Source organism: Amblyomma americanum, chromosome 9, assembly GCF_052857255.1.
Source record: "Amblyomma americanum isolate KBUSLIRL-KWMA chromosome 9, ASM5285725v1, whole genome shotgun sequence".
Lineage (NCBI taxonomy): Eukaryota > Metazoa > Arthropoda > Arachnida > Ixodida > Ixodidae > Amblyomma > Amblyomma americanum.
The window spans coordinates 122,366,694-122,386,029 of record NC_135505.1 but is presented as its reverse complement, the minus strand read 5'-3'; the positions used below and the strand labels follow the sequence as shown (position 1 = coordinate 122,386,029).

The window sequence follows — 19,336 nt, the reverse complement described above, 5'->3', positions numbered from 1 at the left end:
CGCCACCACTTGAAACGCTAGCCATAAAAGATTTCGCAATCTTTAGCCCCCCCCCCCCATTCGGCCCTTTTAATCTCCTAGAATTTTAAAACCTACGCAGCTTCTCTTTAAGCCCTACCTAATTCGTGTACTTTGTTCTTTCAAACACGTATGGAAATTAAATGTCCGGTGCGAAGCGAGATGGCTCCAACAAGCACAACAAAACAAGGAAAGGCTATTAATTTCTTTAAAATTTGAAAATCCTCATCAGCAAAAGCACACATTTATTAGTTGTCTTGACTGCTGGTTTTGTGGGCCAAAGCATTTTTAAAACATAGGTCCCACAACTTCATGTTCGTCCAGAATAAAGTGTGTCTGTCAGGCCGAAATAACCAAATAAGCGCCAGACAGATGTGGCAGCATTCAATACGACTAGCCTAAACGTAACCCCCGTCATCCCCGAAGCCTACAGCACCCAAGCGCACCTTCTTTTCCAGGGTCTCGATTAGGTAGTGCAGCAGGGTGAAGTTTCGGTTCGTGCTGGACTTGGTGTCGGCCAGGTGGTTCAGGCTGGACAGCTTGAAACCGACTGCATTCCCGCGTTGACCGCGATTCATGTAGTTCCCGAACGCCAACACAACTTCGAGCAGCTTCTTGAGACGTTTGCTGCGCTGTACTTCCTTCGATGCTTCCAGGACGGCTGGAATAAGAAAAGACCGTATTGCTCGACATCATTGCCATTTAATTTCGACATTCATATGTCAGGCACGTGGCTATAACACAAGGGTTTAGGCAGTGACCGCATCACACGTCTTTTGCGAATACAGTTGATACTCGTTATAACGAAGTTGAAGGGGCACGTTGATTACTTCGTTATAGCTGTAGCTTCGTTAAAGCCCGTGTTGACCTAGCTTCCAAAGAGAATCATTATTCCTTCGTTATTTCCGATATTTCGTTATAAACCATGTCGTTATAACGAGGTTTGACTGCACCACATACTATACGGCAATCTTTTTTTATGTTTCAGAGCATGTTACCTCCAAATGTCAGCTTAAGTTACCATTTCTGATCCTTTTATGCAAGGAATTGGGCAAAAAAGCAACTAGATAAGCCTTTTTATTAGGGGTGTGCGAATATTCAAAATTTCGAATACGAATCGAATATATTTGATATTCGATTCGTATTCGTATTCGAAAATGATATTTGTGAATTTCCGAATATTCGAAAATTCCCGACTACTCGCCAGCGATCGTATACTGCGCATACTTTCATAAATTCGACCGTGACAAAACCACAATATCTGGGCAAATTAGCCGATAATCGAGCTAAAAATTCCAGGAAAACAATACAGAGGTCCTATCCCCTTCCTTCTCCGCCGTTTATCACGCGGACCGTCCGCACCCCGACGCCGCAAGGCGTCACCTCGTGAGATTTTTCCCGAGTGGGCTTTCTCACAAATCACCCAGGCTGCTAACAAGATGGCCGACGGCCCGCTTCGAGCAATCGCAACGCGAAATCGCGCTTTTTTTATTTTTCGGTAATATGTTACATATTTAATGCCCACATCCGAAGAATGCGTCCTGCCGCATTCATAACTCTCCAAGGGTGACTGCTGACATCCCGTTTTGTAAACTACGCTATGCGGGAAAGACGGCTTGCGGAATGCTGCGGGAGCCTCCTGAAAGGGCGCGTCGAGTAGTCACAATAGGGCAAGCGATCCTGTTAAAATCTCGCCTACTGCATGGTGCATTGTAACCTGCACACCTCTTTAGCGGGCGTAACGGCAGGCGTGGCAACAATTGGAAAGCCTCTGTCGCTAGGCAAAAGAATAGCCTGGCTGCGTAGTTTCGGTTTCTGAGCTTCACCGCTGCCCCGCGGCAACTTCAAACGTCGGCCCGCGCATTCGCTGATAGTCCAATCCCAGTTCCGCGCGGCCTATTTCTTTTTCGTTTTTATAAACCACCTCGCCGCTCCGACGTCAGTGTGTGTTCCCCGGCCCCTTGCTTGCATTTGTGTCGTTCTTCCAGCACACCAAGACGGGTGGCTCGTTACGGGCTTGCAGGTGTTAGCGCGATGGAGACGCCTCATAAGGCCTTACTGCATCTTCAGCAATTTCGGCAGCATTTTGTTTCGGGGGAGGGGGGGGGGGGCAGATTTATTAACAGAGGTCTTCGGATGAACCGGGCATTTCTTCCGGTTCCTTGAACTCCTAATGAATGAGGTTTAATAGTCATCGTGTTATTTTTTGTTGCCAGTCTTGTCATTGTATGGGTATTGTTTTGCATGACCTTACTGTAGTTTGGATACTGTTATGCTGTCTATTCAAGTAGTATACATTTATGTGCACATCATGTTTTTTATATGGTACTGAGGCAGTCTAGTTTTGTTTATTTTAGTTGCAAAGACCATACACTATTTTGAAAAAAAATAAGGGCAACAACGTTTACTTGCTCATCGTTTTCTGATTTTTTTTTGTATTGAGCAGAAGATATTCGATATTCGATTCGACATTCAAAACCATTTGTTCTTCATATTCGTATTCGATTCGTATTCAAAAATTTCAATATTCGCACACCCCTACAAGTTTTTATAGGTTTTCTGTTTGGCAGTTTATTTAGAACAGATTCTCAGCACTACTAACACCGATACAGAGAACTCCATACCGGAATAAAACATTTTCTTGCTAAACTCGTTTGACTACAAATCAAAGCTGAATGTCTTTACAACCTTACAACCTTCACAGCATTGTTTTCACACACTTCCAATAGCCGATACATCGATGCTAGAACCCAACTCTGGGTCAGTTGGCGCGCTTCCACGATTTGCTAACCGCCAGAGATACCAAGACATAGCTAGGACAAATAAGGATTGGGCTTAGTACTAGAACTCTCTACATCTATCAATACTTCGAAGGCACGTGGCAGTGTGCAGCCCACCGGTCTTTCGCGGCGTTCTGAGGAAGAAAATTTTGAGCATTTGCGCCTAAAGCATTGTTAGCTATGCCGCGAAGGCAAACGAAGATGGCTTAATGACGTCACTCATATCACTACAGTATTTCCAACGCCTCGGAGAAACAAAATCGAAGGTTTTCAGTTAAAATGCTGGCCCTCTCATATGACATAATTAAAAAAACTAGATACCTCGAAGTTAAATATAAAATTATTTAAAAATCCGCCATGTACCTCTAAAAAACATTCCTGAGGAAGTAAATGAATGCAAGTGATTCAGCCAATTCCGAGTTAGTTTTCGTTTCAAACATATTTTGTTACATATCTGAATAAGTGCAATCACGTCATTGCATGGTAACCAAGGTGTAGCCATCTGAACCGGAAAAAAGAATAATGAACTCTAATCTTCACTGATTAAACGAAGTATCTGGTTGTGACATATAACAGGCATTACAAGCACCATGCGGCGCACAATGCGAACGGTGACAAGCACGAAAGGGCGATGAAATACGACAGGATACACAGGGCTGCCCCGTGTGTATCACCTCGTGTTTGTTCATCTTTTAAGGTGGATTCACATGAGCGCTGAGATATCGGACGAATTTGTGAAGTCACATCAATCCAGAGGACTGTTCACGTGTTGAAAGCATTCACACAAGGGTTGAAACCAGCTTCCGAACCAACTAGCCCTCCAAAACGTCTAAGACTAAGATTCTCTTGTGTTCGTGCTATCGTTCCCTGTAATCCATTAATGCCCGAATCACCACTCTGCATCAATTCGCATCACAAGCCGCACAACCTCGTGATGCATGCTTAATCTGTAGAACTGGGACCGCTCAAGAGAGAGACGCGCCGCTTTTGATTCAATGAAGTACGTATGTATTTTGTGCCACATATATCTTGAAATTTGCATTCTAAAGAACATTATCTCAGAGATTGCCTATAAACTATGCATTCGAAGTGAACAAAGTGCCAGGTCAGGAAGAGCCGGGGAACTTAAGACAGCTGGAATTTAAGGTAACAAGAAAACAGAAGCAAGAGTCGAAAAAGAAATCTTCGAATAGAACTTGTAATGTTCGGCGCACTGCTGTGTCCTTTGCGCGCGCATCTGAATGCGGGAGCAAGAACCAGTTCGCGAGCTAGACAATGATCCAGCCTGCTCGTTTTGCTGTTTATCAGTGTGACAATATTATTGCTTTTATTACGCCATGCTATTATTGTACAAGCATGTGTTTACAATAAGCCGCATTCATGTCATTTTACTTTGCGTAAGAGATTAATTTTTCTATTATAAATACTGAATCTCGAGAGGGAGATTTAAGGCTTGACACCGTTTCTTTTAGCTCGTTTATAGTGACTGGAGCGAATATCAGAGGAGTCGCGCTGCCGAGTGAACAGCTGTATGCGGTTGAGATGCCAGGTGCCTTGAGATAAGCGCCACTGCTACCCTTAAACGCCTACAAGAAGCCTTGATGAAAAGCAACAAAACACTACTGTCCCGGCCTTTATATGAAAACTATTCCAGATATGCACCCATTCAAAAGCATAAACAGCAAATTTTGAGACTGCTTCCATAGCGCACCAGAAAGGTGGTCACTGTAAAGTAACAAGTGTTGTGGTCACTCAGTCCACTGCTACTTGTGATAAGAAATTCATACGCCGAGAGCGAAATGGGTAATGAAAGTGAGGGAACTGAACTGAAACAACATGTTTGTTTGTTCCTGCCTAGTTCTGGTTGTGGACCAGTTTTCAACTCGCGTTGATTCCCCCCCGAGAAATACAAACAATGTACGAAGCCTTCTGAAAATCAGCCGACAGCAGTGAAAAAAAAAATGTGTTTGCGTGTGTTCGTGAGTAAAAGTATGCTCAACCGTTAAAAATTTCAGTTCTGATCACCAAAGAAAACTGTCGGACAAAGAAGGTCTTTCTTTTTATATATGCTGCCTTCAAAGCTTGGGCGAATATTTCATGGAAGTATACAGGTGTCATGGAGTCCCACTTGCTAGGCCTGGCTGGAAAACCACAAGCATAACTCACCTACAATCTTGGGCTTGCAGTCAGACACCCTTTCCTGGAACTTCTTCTTGTAGTAAAGTGTCCTCAGTCGTTGCTCGTAGTGGATAATTCTAGAAAAAGATGAAAACCAGATCAAGCTTGAGCGAACCTTATTTTCGAATGACGATGAAGCTGGTATTAACCTGCGAAGGCAGGAAGAAATGCAGGTAAATTATTCAAAGAAAACTAATTGGTGACGTACGTATTGCCAAAAAAAGACACACTCCCGGCAGTTATGATCGCGACAACTGCTTTTGAAGTCGTTGTAATCTGACTGACTTCCATTTCCGGCTGCGCTCTAAAATGACGCACAACTTTATAGGCAAGTCTGCGTCATCAAGAGCCGTGCTAAATATTGTATAAATACGCGTGCACAGTCACGATTGCTCGCGAACAATCTAGTTGCGTAATGCGAATACGGCAACACGCCCGTGAAGCGACGCTCTAAATCAAACACGAGCCCTATAACGATGAAGTAACAAAGCTGCGAGAAACGAGTAACTAGTAATTACAACAAAACTTCAAGAGATTATTAACGATATATTACTCCGTGAAGGAAATAATTTTAGGCTGGTCTGGAAATGTAGTCATGTGTATTCGTCCAGTTGCGCCCTAGTCAGAAATATGATCCTGCGTTTGCAAAACGACACCGATAGATTTTAAATGATGAAAAGAAATGAGGTGAAATATATGTATATCTGATTATACCAAAAAACAATCAGCCACTTTCATCCAGGACCATTCAACTAGCAGCACTAACCATAGAAAAGGATTTGCACACTTACTATTAAAAGTAAACAGTTGGTTGAACACTGAACATTCCTGCGTTGCTCACCTGCTGATTTCGTAGAGAAATCTGTCCGCCTTTGCCATGCTTTCCATCTCACTACTGTGCTCTTCCAACAACGCTTTCTCTTCAGGGCTTGGAAGGAACTTTAGTAACTGTTGGAGAAAAATCATCATCATCATCATCATCATCATCATCACCCTAACTACGCCAAGTGCAGGACAAAGGCCTTTCCCATGTCTCTCCAATTAACCCTGTCCTGTGCCAGCGGCGGCCACCCTATCCTCGCAAACTTCGTAATCGCATCCACCCACCTAACTTTTTGCCACCCCTGCTACGCTTGCCTTCTCTTGGAATCCACTCCGTTCCCCTTAAGGGCCAGCGGTTATCTTTCCTTCGCATTACATGCCCTGCCCAAGACCATTTCTTGCTCTTCTTGTAGAGAAAATAGGCTTGCTTATCGATCTAGTCAATCATAATACATTCTCCCTTCTTTTGAACGTAAGTTTGGTAAGAACTAGGTAATCAGTCTGCTGCACAAGCTCCTCCTACTACGTCCAAAACAAAACCCTAAACTATCTCCCACTCCCTCCCACTATCTTGCCTGAGCTCCTTGCCAGGTCCTTTATGTGCCATTTTTACCAAATAGCCTGCGGTAATGTGGGAGCGGTCGTAAGCTTATTTTCTGCGCCTGTTATGCTGATACTGCGAGTTCAGCACAATCACAACTGCAGCAAAGTCACCGTAACCATTCGACACTCGTAACCAAACAGCAGAATATGATTTAGAAAAACCGCGCACTTTGCGAAAATTTATTCCAAGAAAAATAACTAGATGCATAAGAGACTGAGAGCTCTAAAGATTCGTTATTAAGACGCTAGAGTCAGTTTCTTTGCGTACCCACCCTCTGCGCTAGAAGACTTGTGCGCCGTAAGTGCCAGGCCATCAAAACAGGGCAGGTCGATCACATACACAGTTTGCTGTTTTCGTACGTTTCCCGGAAGGAAACTACAAAACCTATCCATGCTCAGGACGACTACGTCAATCTGAAGCGCTGATGTAACAACCCTTCGCATAACAAAAGAGAAACAAATTATGCTTCAGAAGTTCAAAAATTTCTAATGGCATGTTTTTTTTTTGCCATATCAAAGCCTTCTAATCAATATTTAGATTATTTTTCTTTATTATACATACAGCAGACACTTGCGCTCGAGCATGAGTGCATTTCAAAGTAAAATTAAAACCAACAGCTAGGGACATTATCGAAACGCATCCAACATGTGAACGACTCCAAGAAATTGTTAGTTATAAATCTTCATTCCTGCACTACCAGAGGATTATAAGCTAGTTTAAAACCTCTATTCGAAACATGCTATCGAGTCAGGAAATGGCATACCTCAACGAGTAAGAGGCAGTGTGGCGTATTTTGACTGAATTATGTTTTTAAACCTACGATGTAATGCTTTGCTTCTCATTTGTTTCCAGCGATAGCTGTTAGGCACCCGTCCCTGGCTTGCTCGTCGCCGTCGGCGTAACCAGTTGATGCGTTAGCCCCCACCGGTTTCGCCGGTCAACCTGTGTCGTATAAGCCTACGGGTGCCTCTGTTTGGAAAAGCCGCCTGCCAGTGCCGGGGTGCATCCCGTGGCTACTAACAGCAGTGGTCACGTGACTCAACGCGTCAACAGCTATTGCTGAATCTCGCGTTGCATAGTTGTAACCGTCCTGTGAGTTTTTTTTCTCCCCTCATATATATTTATTGCTTGACTACAGTAAAAATTATCAGTCGTGAGTCAGCGCTGTGTTTGTCATGGTATTAGCTCTCGTCCCTTCCAAGTTGCCCAGTTACCATTTTTCATTTAGGTTCGCAACGCGTCTCGTGCGCCTTGAAAGCAGTACTCGTTACTGAATAGAGGAAATAGCGGGATAAAGCGTCCCGCGTCTTAAAACGGGTGCAAATCGTAGAAATGTGTCGGGCACACCTGTTCCACCATGTCCTTGGGCAGCTGGTCCTTGGAATCCATGGAGAGGATGGCCCGGCAAATCTCGTCGTTAGTAAGCCTCAGCTTGGACAGCAGGATGGTGCAGTTCTGGGCCCGGCGGCCATCGATGAGCGAGAGCTCCCGGACCCGAGGGCTTCGGCTCGTAAGGGCGGGGATGTCCTCCAGCGAGCCGTTGGTCTGAGGGAATGAGGGAAGCGAAAACCTCGTTAGCCTTAGGCCTACAATCAACGACATCATCATCATCATCTTCAACCTGATTACACCCACTGCAGAGCATTGCCTCTCCCATGTCTCTCCAAGTAACCCTGTTCTTTGCGAGCTGCACCCACCCTATGCCTGCGAACTTCTTAATCTCATCCATCCATCTAACCTTCTGCCGCCCTCTGCTACGCTTGCCTTCTTATGGAATCCACTCAGTTACCCTTAAGGAACAGTGGTTATCTTGCATTAGCATTACATGTTCTGCCAAAGCCTATTTCTTCCTCTTGGTTTCGACTAGAATGTCATTAACACGCGTTTGTTCTCTCACCCACTCTGCCCCCCCCCCCCGGTCTCTAAACGTTACATCTATCATTTTTCTTTCCGTGGTTCGCTGCGTTGTCCTTAACTTAAGCTGGACCTTTTTCGTTAGCCTCAAAGACAATGTCGCGGAAAAGGTTAGTAATCACTCCTGGAAGTGTTGCTTGTTGGGCGAGTTGATGATCCATAATAATAGAGCAGCACTCGTGTCGTTCTATGTTCCTCCTTTAGTCCTGTCTTGTTACGTGCCGCTCTGTTACTATCACTCCTTTAATTGTTCTACTCTATTGACGCCCCTCTCGTTTTGTGCTTGGACTTTAAGTAGCCATGGCTTGATTAAATGGGATGGCGTCGAGATAAGCCTCCCACGATATCTCGTTCGCGATCAAAGTATGCGTTGCAGTCTTTTCCAGAATAAAAGGTAGCACCATTTGAGTTTACTTGTTGTAGCAGCTCCGTTTCATTAATGCTGAGGAAAATCACACTTTTCACCCATCGGTGCTGGCTGTGAAAAGTCAGGTCGCATTTAATGAACCACTTTAGAAAAGCATTTTCTGCATTTTTTTCAGCTGAAACAAGAAGTATTATTTGTGCTATGAATGATTGATAACGCTGGGACCTGAAATGTTTCAGCACTCTTGCATTATACACATCTACATAATTCTTGCAGTCTGCCTCAAATGTGTTTGTGAACTTAAATAAATAAATAGCCACTAATCGAGGCAGACCATGAAAACACCGAAAACTGGGTTGAGGCCATGATGGCAGTCTGGTCTGGAGGTGAGCGCACCTACGAAAAAAATGTAACTGCCGGCAAACAAAGTGCGAAAAAAAAATCGGCGGTACCGATAGCCTTGTGCGTGAGCGGCAGTCGCCGGTCAAAACCCAATGGGCACTGAACCTTCCTTTACGTCCTGCAGACGCGCTGCAGACATCATGGACGTCCACAGGACGTCCAAGGGAGGTTTAATGCCCACTGGGAATGACCGCATCTCCCGGTTGTGGTTACTTTAAACAAGACAAAGAGCTTCCAATATTCCGTGGACATTTTCGCTAATAGTCCAGATCATCGGAGATTTAGGCGCTTGCGACCGCACACGAGCTTAGTTTTGTGAGTAAATTATATCGTGAACTGTCCTTCTGTAAACAATCTCGTACCTCCGTGCAAACGTGCTCAAACAAACTCGCGCTTATTGTGACCAAGAAAAAATAATGAGGTCACATACAGGACGCTGCTAAACTAAAAGCATTGGTCCAAAAATTAAATTTACTGAACTTCTTGCCAATACCTTCGAATGTGCTACCAGATATAAAAAATTGCGGTTAATTAGGAAACTGCAGTGGAGACTACAGTGGACCTGTTTCATTGCGGTTCCGCATTTCCAACCGATAATTGTAGTTTAAGCAGAGGAATCAAACCTACACCCTTTGGCTCAGTGGCAGGATTATAACCTTGAGAGCTTGTGCTGCTGTTTCAAACGCCGATAGAGAAAACAGTTCTGCATTTGCGATCAGACTAAGATACGTACCCCGCACCCTTGCTGTTTCTGGTATGCTGAGAACGTTCTGTCAATATCGGCCAGGTCGATGTCCTTGTACAGCTTTGTGTCGTCCAACTCCGTCCACACAGTGCCGTCAACCCTAGTCTGCAAGGTAAGACGATAATTAAACCACAGTCCAACTTAGCATGGCATTACGAATCTCCTTTGTTTTTCTCGTGACCTATGAGGCTATGCCCTACTCTTCACTCACTTCTATATATTAGTAATTATTATCAACCCACGGGACACACTACGTAACTATTCTCACTTCTTTCGATTCTCTGCCATTTCTCGCTAACTTCCGGTGATGCAGACCGTGAGAGAAGACGTCAGTATGGTGGTGGCAGAAACAGGCCCATGCATAGCGCCGCTTACTTGCATTAAAGCATCCCGCATCCATATCGAACTTTCGGACCTACGCGAACTGTCGGACCTACTGAGCACAGCGACGCGTTAGACAGACCTGACGAAATTTATCAGCGCTAATGCCGTCTCGGCAAAAAACAAACCGGCTGGAGGTTGTGCGTCGAGTTGGAGGAGTATAATCCATGTGTATTAGCCGGACTGATATCAGTGGCAGTAGGGTTGCTAGCGGTGGCGTCACTAGCCAACCGGCCATGTCGTTGATTGATTATTGGCATCAATACCTCACGTTACTTGCGCCTTGAATTACGTCACAGCCAAATGAAGAAAAAACGAAATTAACCTTAACAAAATACCGCTCCACACTCTTAACACAAATACGCCCATATGGAGTAAAAATGGACTAAGCTATGTAATAGCGCATTCCCTTATAAAAGGTATTGCGCTAAAGGACTGCTTACGTCCTTCTTACTTCTTTCTGTTTAGAGTGCAGAAGCCACAAACTATATACAACGTGCTCTTTTCTCTCAAAGAACAACACGACATAACGCTTAGGCGGCATGATAACATGGCACCCCTTGCAAAAACTTCACCATCTATAAAATGTCCACAGACTACTGTCCATAAAGTCTATAGACTCTCTATAGACAAACCATAGAGAATAGTCTAAAGTCAATACAAATCCTATAGACAATTATAAATTTATGGCCGTAAACTTTCAGCAGACTTGTCTACAGACAGTCTATAGTCTATGAAGGGAGAGAAATAAATATCTAAAGAAGTCAATGGAAGCTACAAGAAGTCTATAGACTTTCTAGTAAGGGACAGTCTAGTAAGGGATAGTTTTTATAAGGGACAGCCGCATAGTGTTGGGAATTTCTTGCGTCCTTTGTCCAGTCCGACACTGAAACCTGGAAAACACTGTATAACCAGTGCCATTCAAAGCAGTTTATTTTGGCTGCAGTCATGCTATTATTGATGAAAAATTACTATTGTGCTGGCCCTATGCGCAGTAACCTAGCTCTAGTCATGCAATGCGGTGATTCCAAAACGACGGCACTGGAATCGTCTTTTGAAGTTAACACGCAAATTGTGAAAATATTCAAGACTAGTAGTAAAAGCTGAGCTGCTTACCTCTGGCAACTTTGCCCAGTTGAAAGATTTGAGAGGGTTCGTCGGCTGAGGAATGTTCTTTATCTTGGGCGTCCGCGACATCTGTGGCAAGCACGGTGGCGGTGGAGGTGCCATGCCCATTCCTTGGAAAACAGAAAGAGTTTTTTTTTCTTAAGTTTTCAGTACGAGACAAGAGATCTTGATACGCTTTTCGCCACACTTGTTGAGCCCTGGCACTCTCGCCGTCATAAATCGCGTGTTCGAGATATTTTTGAATCTGTGCAATGTGTGACATTTCCAAAATCCGGAGCATTAGTTAGGCATTATCGAATAACACAGTGCGGCTGTAAATGTGTAAAGATAAAAAATAACTGAGACATTTCCCTTCCTCAGTTACCACCCACTAAGCGATAGCAAATGTAGACGGCATATGCGTCCTAATCAGGAACACCTTCTTTAAGGAGCTGCGAGGTACTGTCGCTCCCGGTGTAGTCAGAACTTTCAAAAATAATAACCCAGTTAAGAAATTGTACGAAGGCAGCACATGGTCGACGTTTTTTTCTTAAATTGTTTCGTAATTTTGCGCTAATATTTTTCACTTCTTGAAACTAATGCCGCGATGATAACTATAAAAACAGCTCTCTGACCAGAAAATCGAAGAAAAACTGCTCATATGGATGAAAACCGTAGCTGGGATCACCTGAATATCGCATTGAGTGGAACGAGCAACATTCTGAAATTAAGATTCTCCGCAAAACCAGTATTACGCCGAAGACATTATCGAGTCGTGCGTTATGGCGCAAAGCCGCCTTAAATGTTTCCTATATTATCTCCTTAAGGTGCGATATCTCCTGTACTTCTCCCCAATTCCAGAAGCGTAATGACGAGCAACATATACTAAACGTTCTTTCCTTCTAGGCGCAAGTCCCAGGGAACTAGTACCTGCTTTTATTTACTTCAATATCGCGGCACTAGTGCATATCATTCAAAATTCTGCAAGCTAATTTATTCGAAAATTCATCGAATATGTTCCTGTGCTCAAAAGCTTAGCTTCAAAATCTTACTCGTCCTAATACATTTTTTTTTGTGTACGAACTGTATTCTTTGCACTTAGCACTTTTGGTGTCTCCTTAATTTTTTTTTCTTAACAGGAGGATAAGCAGACAAAGGGTCTGGCTAGACTAGACTGGGGTTTATTTAAAACATTTGGCAGTAGCCCTGATGTCACTCCATTTTCTCCTCCTTATTCTTTCTCTATTCTTCTTTCTCTGCTTCTTTCTATTCTTCATCTCTCTTTTGGATTACCCTGACTCTTGACTTTGTTTGCGGAGTTCTACAACTACAATAGGCTTAAATTACACGACCACTCAAAGTGGGGTCCCCGTAACAGCTCTCGCCTTTAAAAAAAAGTCCGTTTCAAAGCCGGAACTTGAAGAGAAATATACCTCATGCCCAATCTCAGAGCTTGTAACTCCGAGAAAAAAGGAGTTTCCTCCCAGTTTACTCTCACCTACCAGGCAGTGGCGGAGGTGCCGGCGGTCCACCCATCGAAGGCATCGGTGGAGGAGGCGGAGGCGGCGTGTTCAGCGAGCCAATCGCAGGCAGCGGTCCAGCAGGGAGGCTCCCTCTGTGGAGCGACAGTCGAGAATCCTCCGGCAGACCATTCCTCAGAGTGCTCGCAACGTGGCTTCGCTCCCGCCTCTCGGAGTCCAACTGCACAGGCAAGAAAATTGTAAAAATCATACCTCAGGACGTAGTTAGGCTGGTGACAATGTGTTGGATTCTTCATCTTCACCAGCCTAGGTACTATGTCCACTGCACTACGGAGGCCTCTCTTCTTCGCCTTCAGTTAACCCTTTTCTGTGCAAGCTGCGGTTTCCATTTCTCTGCAAAACTTCCCGATCCCTGCCGGGCCCGCTGCTAAAATTTCCTGCTCTTGCAATCGACTCCGTCACCATCAGAGGTCATCAGTGATCTTCTCTTAGTTACCGTGTTAAAGAAGAGCCTGTGAACAGAATTGCAACTAATAATGTAATCCAGCGAAGCGACAGAACCAAGAGGGAGATCTTTAGAGCCAATATTTTGTTCATAATTCCCAGCTCGGAAAATTCAGTCAACGACAGCTTTACACTGAGTAACCACTGTAACAATTATTCATAACTGGACTCTTCTCAATACAGGAAAGAACCGCCGTGGTGGCTCAGTGGCTTCGTGGTTGCTTTGTAAATAGTAAATAGCTCCTCCATACATTACACCTTTTAATTGTAATAAATATAACGCCGGAAATTTTCAAACAATATATGGTTCGTGGAAAGTTGACCCATTAATAATGGGCCCGCGTTTTTGAACCAAACCATAGTGGCCGCCAAACCAAAAAGCCACAAGTTATTTTTTCGCCTATTACATGCCAGATCAAAGTAATTTTCGTTTTCCCGATTCAATTTAGAATACCGACAATTTGAGTTTGTTATCTGTTTCGTGTTCTTTCTGTCTCCTAAAGCTAACCCTGCCATTTTCGTTTCCGCAATGCACTGCAATGTCCGTTCTCTATTTCATGCTGCTTCATTAACGCGCATGCCAGTGCTCCATAGCTGAGTACTGCTAGGACAAAATTGTTATGTAGGCTCGTTTTTAAGGATATCGGCAAACAGGCGTCCCTAATTTGAGAGCGTCCGCAAAGTGTCCTTGCGCCAAATGCACGTTATTAGTGTATGTCAGGTAGTTCTTCCTATCACAGGATTCTATTTTTTAATGTTTTTCTTTGCTCATCCCAGCATGCTTTTTATATCTTCTCAACTTCAAAAAAGCTAGTTAAAAGCCTCGAATTTAGGTGAGAAGTAAAGCACGTACCTTTTGAGTCATTTCCCTTATTCGGTACTCCAGTTCCTCGATCCTTTGCTTGTCCTCCAGGTGACTCACTGTCTCGCGTTCCAACTTGTCCTTTGTCTTTGCCAACGCTGTCTGAAGGTCCTCCTGTAAGAGTGGTCATTTCCTTTTTGTCACCCGTTGCCACAAAATGCTTAGCTTTTCTGATTATTACACACTTTCTACAGAGTGTGTGGTGTCCTCCAAGTGAGTTCTGTGCAGAAGACGCGCTCATGAAACTTGCTCAAACGCTTACAGTTTACGCGTATGCCACCCTGTACCGCACTGCGCTGGACATTTAAAATCAGCCGGAAATATTAAACCTTTGGTCAAAAGTACGCATCCCGCCGATTATTTATGCTTCTCAGAAATAATTAGTATTAGCGCTGGAACCATGTTACAAGCCAAGCTTTGCAGCATGTAAGAGCAGGGCATAACCATCAAAATAAACAAGTTCCCACCTTTATAATTTTCTCCATAGTAATAATATAGGTACAATATAGTGATAATAGTAGTTTTCACTATAGTTATAATATCCCCACTGAGTTAAGCAATGATTGTTCCTGGCGACCGATAAATGGCGCTTCATGGTGATGTCCAAGAAAACCGTTCTTAAATGCATGCCAAAATTTTAAGCTGCGGGGCTAGTGCCTCTACTTTTTATGGTTTATAAATAACCTTCTCGGAATTCTGTCTTGCGCTTTCTTTGCGCAAGTAAAGTATCACCTGTCCGTTTAGTGAGACACACTGTGTTCAATTCGCTTGAAGGTCCGTCACTGAGACAAAATTTGAATGCCGCTCACCTTTTCCTGTACACTCTGTTCTAGTTCTTGTTCCTTCTTGACGATTTGCGTGGCCAGATCAATGTTCTCCTTCTCGAACCTCTCCGCATTCTCTTTGGCAATTCGCAGCTCCTCTTCAGTGGCAAGCCTGATGGAGATAGGGACATTATAGTCAAGGTCGTGACAAGGGTAAAATCCTCAAGTCAACTCACTTTTTGATTCGTACAAAGGTAGGCTTTACAGTAGAAGTTCACGCACATTTCAAGTTTCAAATTCATCATCATCAGCCGGAATACCACGCCTCTATAAGCGCTCCTCAATGGTCCTTGTCTCAAGTTATTTGCAACCACCCTACCTCGAAAGACTCCTAATCTCTTCTCTTCATCAAGGAATAATTCCTGGGTGTCTCAAAGATGCTGCCTTTGGAGCCCACTCTGTTACCCCAAAAGGCCATCCGTTACTCTCCTCATTGCAATATGTTGCTGGGGTTGGTTTTTGTTCCATTTTGCTTGCATTGTGATATCGTCTATTCGAGCTTATCTCTAATTCACAGTGCTTATTTTTTGCTTTTAAAGGTTACACCACGCTGTTTGTTCAATGTGACCTTACTGTAGTGATAAGCGACCATAAAAATGGATAGTGACATATACTTTGTAATTCACTCTTTGAAATTAAATTTGAACAGACACCTCAGGCAAGAAGAAGGCGTATGTAAGTTTGGGGCATAATGGGAATGTTCTTAGTAATGACATATTTACCACCTGTAGCTCTTAAAGAATGTGAAATGTAGCTTTCTAGCGGGTCGTTCAGATGCCGCTAAATGCTGTACCAGGTTGGACATGAAGATCTCGAAAAGGTGGCAGAATTTCTAGGATGTATGTGTCATCTTTTGTGATGCCGTCGTATTCCACTTTTTTAATGAAGAAATCATTATTATTGATTTATTGAGTTGCAAAGAAAATGGGTATACTGTGGCTCAAGAAATGCCATACAGAACTGAAAACTGTTATCTTCAAATAAAAAATAATTATAATGAAATAAATTTTTGAACTTTTTAAACAATCATTCAGACAAGAAATAATAAAAATGAAAATAATTTCTAGCGTTTTAGTTGCTCCATAGTGATATGTAGTGAAGTAAAGATGTATTTACAGGTCAACCATCCAGCTTCACCATAATCCATATGGTGGACCTATTACGGCACAAGCATTTTTCATTGCAGAAAATACCCGTTCACTTCCAGCGTTTGCGCATGTCCAAAGCTAGAACGCAAGGTCAGTATTTCGCCTTTGACTCATTTAGACCCATGACGGCATTCAGTCGGGTGAAGTTTGTTCTGTTAAAGCTCACTCAAAAATGAGGCATGTCTCTAATTGAACTCCTACTAAAGCTAATGAGAACTAATGCGAAGTACAGACTTCAACATTCCTGTGTGTGGCTCCTATTTCTGAGGATTGTATGGTCACACACAGAGACAATATTTCATTGATTAAACGTAACATAAAGTTAGGATTCTCAGAACTAGGATAAATGAATAATGATTTTTGTATTTACACTAACATATATGTGCAGACATGTTCGCATCATTGGGCAGTGAAAAGTCGTCAATATTTCTACATTAAGAATACTTACTCCTTGAGTATTTTCTTCACGTTAATTTCAATGGGCGCAAGGTCATAGTTCTCTCCGTTTTCTCCCTGGATGACAATTTGTTGAATGATCCGGTCAAACAGTATCCAGTGTTCTGCGGAGCCTCCAATATCTGGAGAACAAAAAAAATAAATTAAACGATATTCGACATGAAATAGGGCGCTGGTTTAAACTGTGACGTCTACTAGTGGTCCAAAATTCTTCATTGTCCATTTATACAAATTCAATTTTTACAGGTTTTACGGCAGTTGTTTATGTTTCACAGCCAAAGAGACCAAGAATTACTTCTACAATGATTCTATCCTAGTTCCCCTCCAGTTAAATACTAGTTCTCTTCTGCTTACATCTTCAATCCTGAACCTCAGATCCATGGAGCAAAGCAGCGCAAACAGTTGTTCATTAATGATACTTGTACTGCAGCTGTACACACCTACGTTAGCAAACCACCAGTAAAGCAGAAACCTAAGGGTTATGGTAAAACAATAAATCAGATGACAATTTAGTATAGAAAACCATAAAGCTTACATGGTATGAGTAGTGCATGATGAAGCAGGGAGAGGAAGTGCGGATAAGCTGGAGTCATGGAAAGCTTCTTTTTGATGGCTTCGACCATCGCTGTACAACTCTTTGTGTCGACGTGCGCCTGGTGAAAAAAAAAGTAATCGGCAGCCCTCAGTTGAAGTGAGATACCACCTCTGTCGATATCAATGCTTTGTTAATGAGGCATGGACTTCAAATATGCCATATTTTCGGTTTACTATCACAAAGACTTAACTCACCATGTCGAACTTCCTTGCCAGCTCTTTTTCGTCTTCGATCCGGACCATGTCAAAGATGTCGAGATGCCTGAAAGTGAAATGAAAGCAAATGGCTTGAAGGAAAAATGCGCAATCAGTGACTGTCGGTGTCTCTCTGCTGCTCTTGTTCTCTTTTTCGCCGTATCTTTACACACATTTAGCCGTATCATTTTTCTGGTGCCAACTGGTTTGGTTTGGTTTCTGAGGTTTAACGTCCCAAAGGGACGCAGGCTATGAGGGACGCCGTAGTGAAGGGCTCCAGAAATCTCAACCACCTGGGGTTCTTAACGTGCACTGAAGTCGCACAGCACACGGGTCCCTATAATTTTGCCTACATCGAAATTCGATCGCCACGGCCGAGATCGTACCTGCGTCTTTTGGGTCAGCAGCCGAGTGCCATAACCACTGAGCCACCGCGGCGGCTCTCTGATGCCAATGCCAACTGTCAAACAACGCATTCCATTTGCTGCCAAAATCTAGTTTAGTGGTATGCAAATAGCACATTCTCAAAACCGAATTGAGCACGAATACCATTGCTATCCTATAGAAACGAATTCAAATAATGTAGCCAAAACTGAATAAATACGAATCGAATAGTAGCAGAGCCAGATGAAACGCGAAAAAATTTTTCTCAAATATTTGCACAACTAGCGATTAATCCTTCAAAAAGATTAATCGGGCGAGACACTGAAGTGATAGCGGCGGTGCTGCGGTAACGAGCTATAAATTATGTAGTTACAGTTGTAGCTGTCAAAAGGCACAACATTGATCTTCGGTAAGGATTACGCAAAATGAAGTGAGTGTGTGAACTTAATGACGGTCATTTCATTTGTAGAGAAATTACCTTTTGGTACTTATTACAACCGATAAACTAGCACCACGTCTTAGTATATAAGATGGACTGAAGCTACGTATAAGGCACGGCCTCTTAGTTCGAACATTAGGACAGGGTTTATTACACCTGGCTCAGTCACGCCCGTCGCTTAACTTTGGAGGTCATGAACGAGCATTATGAACGTCACCACACGAAGTGACCACGTTTCGGCGCTGGGCATTCCATACCGAGCAGAGTTATCGCGGCCGCATTCTCTGCGACGTCTGAGTGGGACGTTTTTGAAACAGTCGTTGAACAAAACCACGGCAGGACTTAATGAAAATTTGCACCATATATTCTAAATGTATTCGAAAACTTAAAAGCATATTCGTATCCTTTAGAATAACTTTCAGCATGTACTAGTGGATTCCTTTGACGAATTCAATGGAAGGTTATTCGATCTGTTATAAGAAAATTTGGAATTCACCTCGTTTTGATTTTATACCAAAGTATTCAATGTAGTACTTAGTGTCCTTCTCTGTTATTTGTCTTGAATAGTAACTTTTAACCTTGGACGCGTATTTCTTGGTCACGACAGCCTGTTTTTTTTTCAACATTTTCATTAAATCCTAATCGTTAGGCGCCTCAACTTTATTGTCCCTTCCAGTAACCAGCTGCTGTTTCATACATTCGGATAACTTATGGAATATGCCAGTGGAATTAAGTGACAGCAATGGCTTTCTCCATATTTCACCTTAGGCACTAGTCTTCTACTTATGCCTTCTTGCAAAACAGTGTGTAAGTGAACTATGCCAGCAAACCTGTCCACTTCCTTTAGAAAGCATTGCCTCCTCCTGCCTTACTTGCGAACGCAAACACTGTGAATGATATCTTGAGCTTAACCTTAATCTTAGGAATGTATTGTGTCCGCATTGTATCGGTGTAATTTGCCCCTGTACGGCGTCCGTGCGTGTATTTTATCCGTGTATTGTGTCCGTGTATCGTGTCCGTGTATCGTGTCCGTGTATCGTGTCCGTGTATCGTGTCCGTGTATCGTGTCCGTGTATCGTGTTCGTGTATCGTGTCCGTGTATGGTGTCCGTGTATGGTGTCCGTGCATGGT

At 43.2% G+C, this 19,336-nt stretch overlaps 1 protein-coding gene across 6 annotated transcripts in view; it reads right to left on the bottom strand.

The window, feature by feature from the left end:
- Window positions 1-19,336, bottom strand: part of DAAM (disheveled-associated activator of morphogenesis-like protein) — a 153,248-nt gene that overhangs the window by 7,892 nt on the left and 126,020 nt on the right. For all 6 annotated transcript variants that reach the window (XR_013308465.1, XR_013308466.1, XR_013308464.1 and 3 more), the window contains exons 9-20: window positions 17,383-17,449; window positions 17,129-17,246; window positions 16,586-16,715; window positions 14,975-15,101; window positions 14,157-14,279; window positions 12,821-13,019; window positions 11,328-11,449; window positions 9,819-9,935; window positions 7,750-7,947; window positions 5,818-5,924; window positions 4,965-5,053; window positions 465-679 (exon numbers count right to left, since the gene is read on the bottom strand). Coding sequence is in view for 2 of the 6 variants with exons in the window: in XM_077637100.1 (XP_077493226.1) it covers window positions 465-679; window positions 4,965-5,053; window positions 5,818-5,924; window positions 7,750-7,947; window positions 9,819-9,935; window positions 11,328-11,449; window positions 12,821-13,019; window positions 14,157-14,279; window positions 14,975-15,101; window positions 16,586-16,715; window positions 17,129-17,246; window positions 17,383-17,449 (1,612 nt within the window). In the remaining 4 variants the exon portion in view is untranslated. The remainder of the gene's footprint in view (window positions 1-464; window positions 680-4,964; window positions 5,054-5,817; window positions 5,925-7,749; window positions 7,948-9,818; window positions 9,936-11,327; window positions 11,450-12,820; window positions 13,020-14,156; window positions 14,280-14,974; window positions 15,102-16,585; window positions 16,716-17,128; window positions 17,247-17,382; window positions 17,450-19,336) is intronic.